General features: G+C 42.2%; 1 protein-coding gene across 1 annotated transcript; it reads right to left on the bottom strand.

Moving 5' to 3' along the window:
* Window positions 1-954: 954 nt before the first annotated feature.
* LOC147617406 (putative inorganic phosphate transporter 1-4) lies at window positions 955-3,137 on the bottom strand. Its single transcript, XM_086775661.1, has one exon. It carries the CDS (start codon window positions 2,791-2,793, stop codon window positions 1,189-1,191), a length of 1,605 nt encoding a protein of 534 aa, XP_086631787.1. The 5' UTR covers window positions 2,794-3,137; the 3' UTR covers window positions 955-1,188.
* Window positions 3,138-7,739: the final 4,602 nt, after the last annotated feature.

Below are 7,739 nucleotides of genomic sequence, written 5' to 3'. Positions count from 1 at the left end.
AAAACTCAACTTATTAACCATGAGCATGTGACTCAATGAATCAGCTATACCACATTGTAACGTCGTTTTCTATATCTCAGTTGACAGTCAAACTCTTGGAGTAATTTTTTCCATTGAGCTTTGCATCCTCTCAACTCTTTTTGACTCGAAAGCCATTTGATACTCTCGTGATCAAAGATTATCTCAAATCTGGCACCATATAAATAATGCCTCCACTTCTTCAAGGAATAAATTATAGCATATAACTCCCTTTCTCATAAGCTGAATCATTTTGTTGAGATCTATCCAACTTTTTACTTTCAAATGCAATAGGTTTCCCCCCTTGTAAGAGGATTTCTCCTACTGCATCATTACTAGCATCCCTCTCTATCACAAAGGGTTGCTTCATATCGAGAACTTGAAGAATGGGAGCTGTAGCTATAGCTACCTTAAGTTTTTGAAAACTTCTTTGCTAGGAATCCCCCCAAACAAAAGTCTTTCCCTTTCCTTTAAGTTGATCTGTCATCGGAACAACTATCTTGCCATAATCTCGAACATCTTTTCTATAGAATCCAGACAAAATCTAGACAAACCAAGAAAAAATTGTAATTCTTTTAAGTTTGTGGGATGTGGCCATTTCAATATAGCTTCAACTTTCATTGGATCCATACGAATGCCATCTTCCGAGATTATGTGGCCTAAGTATTGGATTTCTTTTACGAAGAATTCACATTTATTCTCTTTGGCATAAAGCGAATGCTTCGAAATTAACTATCCACATGACCGTTGGCCCAATGACACTAAAAAGATTCAATAAAATACAATTATTATTAGACGTTCGAATCTCTCAAGATTTTTTCTCTACCAATTGTGTCAAATTTTCATTTATTAATGATTCAATATTTTTAAAGATAATTTTCATCATTGTTGGATCACAAGATTGTTGACCCAAAGAGCTTTGCACTCACAAAGAACTTTGGACTCACAAAATGCACCCTCTATACAGTGTGTTGCATACATGAGGACCAACAGACTACATGAGAATTTCAAGCTAGAAGAGCATGAACCCCCAAAAAAAGGTGGAAATGTAACAATAGTCCTAGCAGGACCAAAAAGCGTAATGCGATTCGAAGACTAGACCTAGCAGGACGAAAAAGCATGGAGAACACTTAGTAATATTGTCTTTACACACTAGACAAATAAAATGAACTAGGCGCCATTTACACCAGTAGTTGGCTTCTCAGCTTCTTTCCCGGTATCGTCATCATCCTCATTCTCGCCGGTGATCTCCTCCAAGGACCGGCCATTCGTTTCCGGCACGAGGAAAGTGAAGAGAAAACCGGCGGCGTTGCAGGCGGCGACCAGGATGAGAGTTTTCTGGGGGCCGATACCGGGGCCATAGCCAGAGTCATCCTTCTTGCTATCAGGATCCTCCCAAGCGTATTGAAATCCAAAGGCGCCCAGAATGGCACCGGCCTTGCCGGCAGCGGCCGAGATGCCGTGACAAGTCGAACGGAGCCTCGCCGGGAAGAGCTCGGCCGGCACTATAAAGGTGGTGCTGTTGGGGCCGAAGTTGGAGAAGAAGAAGGTGAAAGCGTAGAGGGCTAAGAAGGCATTATGGTCGGAAGAGGCCCAGTGCTTGTAAGGTATGGCTACGGCGAGCATGAAGGCCGTCATGAAGAAGAAGCCTTGAAGCTGTATAACGAAGCGGCCAAGTATATCTACGGTGAAGACTGTAACCCAGTATCCGGGCACAGTGGAGCAGAGTGCTATCAGTGCTTGACCTCTAGAGATTCGGTAAACTTCTTCTATGGCGGACATGGAGGAGGGGGACGGCAGCCAGTTAATCCCTGTTAGAACGTCCTTCTGGAAGAAATTGCCGCTGTAGAAGGCTATATCTATGAAGAACCAGCAAGTGGTGGTGCCCAGCAGGTGGACGCCATGCTTCTTCAAGAATCTCTTTGTGAATAACCCATAGAGTTCCTTGTTAGGGCTTGTTGCAGCACTTCCTTCTTGCTCAAATTGCATGTTGAGTACGGTGGCCATATCTTGTGCAGCACGCTTCGTGTTGCCCTCCACCAAGGCAGTGTAGCGAGCCGTCTCCGGCATCCTCATACGCCAGTAGTATGTCAAAGCCGCAGGAACCGCCCCCAACATAAAGATTATCCTCCAGACGAAGTCGGCTTGCGGTGGTGTAGAAGCTATGTGGTCCTCAGAAAAAGAAGGCCTCGGATACTCGTGCTTGAAAGCTGCCGATACAATGATGGCCACAGCAGCTCCGGTCAGAATCCCAAACCCTTGCATAGCAAACACAGCCGCAATGAAGGCCCCCCTTGTGCGAGTATTAGCATACTCCGACATGATAGTAGCTGATAAAGGATAATCGCCGCCAATGCCAAATCCTAGCCAAAACCTAAAAAAACACAAGGTGGCAATCACAGATTTGGCCGTGCTCCCAAAAGACAACCCTGACGCCACTGAGCTAACCACCATTAGCATCAGAGTTATCCCATAAACCTTCTTTCTCCCAAGCTTATCCCCCAGCCACCCAAAGAAGAGCTGCCCTACTAGGGTTCCCACCAAGGCCACCCCTGTGACGGCCGAGCTCGCACCAGGCGGCAAAATCCCAGGCTTCCCAGTGGAGGGGTCATAGTAATAGAGCCTGCCCAATAGCTTGGTCACTGTAGATATGCAAAAGAGATCATAGGCATCCGTGAAGAAGCCCATGCCTGCAATAATAATGGCTGTGAAGTGGTACCATTGGGTCTTAGCCTTGTCTAAGGCTGTAAGGACCTCCAACTGATTCTTTCCCATGGTATAAGCTGCTAGCAGCTTGCCTTTTAATAGTTGATGAGTGTGAGGAAATGCTGGAATCCTTTGCTCAAACGCAGCCGAAGATTCAATTTGTGAGGGCTCCTTGTATGGGGGATCGTGTAGATGTCACAGCCTAGCACTCACCTGATAAACTTAACATGAGCGAAGAGAATCAAGGGCAACTGTTACTCACTAATCAAGGTGCCCATGTGATGGTCAGGCTCGCTCTACAGAGAAAGGGCATGATAATTAACGGCTCTAAAGTGGAAATTAGGGTCCTGTGCTAGAGTGAACTGTGAATCAAAAGCTTGCTTCTCCTTTTGCTTTATTCATGGGCAGCTCCAGACAGAACCTTCTTGCCGGCTTCGCAGGCTCGTTTGAGTCAAGCTGAATCCGCAATCTTTGGGGGTACATGCTCGTATATCCCAACTTTGGGGGTATTTTCTTTACTATCTGCCGTAGCCAACCAAACTTTGAATTGACCAAAACGTTGCCATGTGTTTCTTATCGTTTGGATGAAAATGGCTCCTTTGAGGCACGTCTCCATGGCAAACTTCAAAGGGCTGTAGCGGATTTGGGGGTGGCCTCATTGCAGTGTGTGTCCACACTTCTACCTCTTTGGCCCCCCTTCTCATGTGGACGAGAGTTATGGAAGGCTCCCCAACCTCGTCCTCTGTTAGTTGACATGGTGCATTGGAATGAGTGGAGCTACTAGCTTCCTCCTCCTCCTCTTCTTGTTGCCATGGAGTCACTAATCAAGGTGCCCAGGTGATGGTCTAGCTCGCTGTACAGAGAAAGGGCAGCGGTGCTACGCATAATTAAAGGCTCTAAAGTGGAAATTAGGGTCCTGTGCTAGAGTGAATTGTGATTCAAAGCTTGCTTCTCCTTTTGCTTTATTCATGGGGAGCTCCCGGGGGTAGTATGATGTATCGCCTTCACAGGCTCGTTTAGATTCAGAAGTCAAGCTGAACGCAAAATTTCAACTTTGGGGGTGTAATTGCTCGTTTGGTCATATCATCATATGGGAGTTTGCCCACATATCCCTTTTTTTAATTGAGATTCTGCCGCAATGTGTTGAACCAGCCAACCAAACTTTGACTTGACCAAAACGTTGCCATGTGTTTCTCATGGATTGGAAGTAAATGACTACTATGAGGGCAGTGTGTGTCCACACTTCTACCTCCTTGGCCCCCCTTATATCTCCACCCCAACCTCGTCCTCGTTTGACATGGTGCGTTGGAATGAGTGGAGCTACTAGCTTCCTCCTCCTCTTGTTGCCCAGGAGTCATCCCACGGAAGGGCTAAATGTGAAGTTCACCCTCATTTCCTTTAGGCTCCTCCTATGAAGTTCACCCCCTTGAGAAGCCAACCTAAGCCTACAACCTGTAGTTTTTAATGTTGAACCAAGCTTTTCATATACTCAATCAATATCAACCTTTTAATTTTTTTGCTTTTCTTTTATTTATTTATTGTAATAGACTCTAAGTTAACAAAAGGAACATGTGCTCCTCTTTTTTTGCTTTCTTTGTATACAAAGGCAAAGGTGGTCTTAGATGTGTTGAAAGAAACAAGATGGATGGAGCTTTAGATCTATAATGATTTTAACTTTTGACAATGATGAGGCCATGAAGATGCAGGATGGTTTGAAATAAAATGTTGGATTGATGTAATGGGCACCTAATGATTTGGCTCTTTCTTCCGTTTTCCTTGCAATGATGAGGCCATGAAGATGCACGATGGTTTCCTTTACAAGGAAACCAATGAAGTGAAAATGGAACATAAGTATTTTTGGTAGCAACTTGCCACATGTAAGATGACATCCATGCTAAGAGAGAACAAAAAGTCATGAGATACCTTGAGTGTTTACACATGCATTTGCAATATGTACAGAAATCAAGATGGCATGATGGACACTAAGACATGCTAAAATGTCTCTTGTATTAACTTTAAGATAAATCAAGGGTAGATGAGTACACCAACTTTACATCTTTTCATGTAGCATTTTATTAACTCAAGAGCATAAATTAGTTGGTCTCTACTCAAAATTTTCCAAAAGACTAAAATTTGAACTATGGCTTTAAATATTATCTAAACAAATAACAATTCTAAAGGGCAAAAAGGAGAAAAATAAAAGTTTAATGTGCACACAACACAACCTCCCCTTTATTAGCGATGGGTAAAAAATGAAGCGTTTTTAAGCTGGCATCGTTTAAGCGACAACCGTCATTGTATAAGCGATGAAAAAAAAAATTCAGAAAAAAAGTCATTGTATTTGCGACACAGTTTGGCGTTGCATGGGACGTCGCACAGAGATGACTTATTATACGTCGCTTGTAGTAACAATGCTTGCATACTGAGTTTTTATAATGGCTAAGTGACACCCGTGTGTTAAAAAAAACATAAAAGATTATGAGGAGACATTTGCCCCATTTGCAAAGATGGCAACTGTGAGAGTTGTGATTGCGGTGGCTACAACTAAAGGCTGGTTTTTACATCAGATGGATGTCAAAAATGCGTTCTTGCATGGTGACTTTGCAAGAAGAGGTGTATATGGATGAGCTACCAGGTTTTGAGGATACAGGTCACCCAGAGTATGTGTGTAAGCTTCGTCAGGCCTTGTATGGGCTAAAGCAAGCTCCACGAGCATGGCATGACAAGATTACTAAATATCTTGTCACTATTGGTTTTCATATGGAAGATGCAGATCACTCTTTGTATGTGCGCAAGAGTGATAAGGGTATTGTGATCATCACCATATATATAGATGATCTTATTATTGGGGGTGACAACTTGGAAGAGATTGAGCATGTGAAAAGTCTTCTCAAAAGGAAGTTTGAGATGAAGGATTTGGGAGATCTATGCTACTTTTTGGGAATTGAGGTCATTTGCACACCTGAGGGTATTTGGCTGTCATAGAGACAATATGCAGTGGGACATGTTATCCAAGTATGAGATGGCTGATTGTAAGCCAATCTCGGTGCCATTAGATCAAAATGGCAAGCTTAGTGCAGATGCAGGTTATGTGTTGGAGGATCCCACTATGTATAGAAAGATTGTGGGGAGTTTGATCTATGTCACGATTAATATGGTGCTGACAAGCCCGGCCCATGACTCAGAATATTTAAATTAATGATGTAAAACATATTACGTCTCAATGTCCGTCATAGGTTAACATGCCCCCCTTCCTGATGTAGATTTCGTCCTCGGAAGCTATGGTATGGTAAGCTCAATAGGGTTATTGTGGTAGACCGTCTGCAAAACAGGGAAGTAGAGTGAAAGTATGCTGGAATTCAAAAGATATAAAGTGTATAAATTCAAGCATGTTAGACCACAATGGATATTGCTATGAGAACTTAGTTTAAGGGGTCACATGAATGAGCTAGTGTAGCAAATTAACAGGAGTTTAATAATTATTGACAGTAAATCAAGAGTTAGCAAGGTATCAAAGGTTAATCAAGGTTTATAACTGGCCTAAGTCAAGGAAAATAACCAAGCTTAACAAATAAACAGATGACCACACTGTGTCTACTCTAAGAACAAGTTAATACCATGAGCCTAGGGACACAAAAAACATCAGGGTTACAGGAGTCTTTTTGCCTTTATTTTTTTTTTAATGCACGTGACAATTTTTACACACAATGGTGACCTTCCTAAGGCAAAACTAACATCGATCCTGGTACCATGTTTAACACAAGGCATTATCCAAGAATCTATTAGTTCACCTTAGGCAAAGCTACCAACCAAGGCATCGGTCTGGAGTAGAATACTCCTCGCCTACCAAGTATCAATAAGGCGATAGGCCAACATTAAAGCACATCATAGACTTGTATTGCCATTTATTGTAGGCTTTTTTTTAAAATAAATTTCTTTTGATCTTCGCTCCTGAACTATAATTTGTGTTGCATCCTTTCGACAAAGGGGTAAAAGCTATGTCCTAGAGGTCAACACACACATGGCCAGGTGTCAAACATTAAGATGGTTTGATCCTAGACCTAAGACAATCATATTCCCAGGTTAACTAAAGACTGCATGCATTCTCAAGAATATATCCAATAAGGTTAAACTCATTAATGATTCACACTAGCACGTCAGGCAACTTCAAAAACTAAGTAGTACATTGACAATTTCCATGTGGTCATGCATTATAGTTCATCACATGCAATTAATTGAACAGTAAAAACGAAAGAGAGTGGGTATGGAAGAATTACACCTGTATTTTGGAGATCTCCTTGATTCGATGAGAAAAATGCCCGCAATTTGATGAGATATTTATGTATGAGTGTTGCAGCTATCTCAGGACTTGAAAACGAACCCACCTCAAACTTTTCCACCTGTACAACCAACTAACAAGCACTATACCTCAAGAGGCACATCAGTGTGAAAAATTAAAGACTCGTTTAAGGAATCCAAACTAGAAAAAAATTGAGAACACTAACCTACCTCTACCAGTCACCACACTACTACTGAGGATACGGTAAGAGGATGTTGTAGAGTCCTAGCTCTAGCCCAAAGGCTAAGCCTCTATCCGCATCATCCAAATAAATAAAGTCAACCTCAGTAGTGCCATGAGTTTCATCCGTCCATTCATCATTGTCAGATATTTCCTTTTCATTTTTCCATCCGCATAAACTCATCAAGAATGTAACCATGCGAGGATAGTCATCTTGTGGAAAAGGAAAGCATTGGGCTATCGGGGATATTTCCTCTACGGAGTAGGGGTCAGTCATGGTCAATAGGCGAATTAGCCATTCTAATTCCTCAACATTTTTCTCTTTGGCTAGTACATCTATATGATTCCATTCAGTTTCAATTACAGGATAGCACATGTGAAATATCTGAGAAAGGTACAGACGATACCTCTCACCAAAGGTGGGAGTGGATGAAGTGTATGATGATCGTGCATCTGCCATATCTGTAAACACAGATATAGCATCAGTAGGTTTATG

The sequence above is a fragment of the Cibotium barometz genome, chromosome 36 (assembly GCF_041138505.1).
Source record: "Cibotium barometz isolate CiBa-2024 chromosome 36, ASM4113850v1, whole genome shotgun sequence".
NCBI classification, from domain to species: Eukaryota; Viridiplantae; Streptophyta; class Polypodiopsida; order Cyatheales; family Cibotiaceae; genus Cibotium; species Cibotium barometz.
This window is presented reverse-complemented; position numbering and strand designations above follow the sequence as displayed.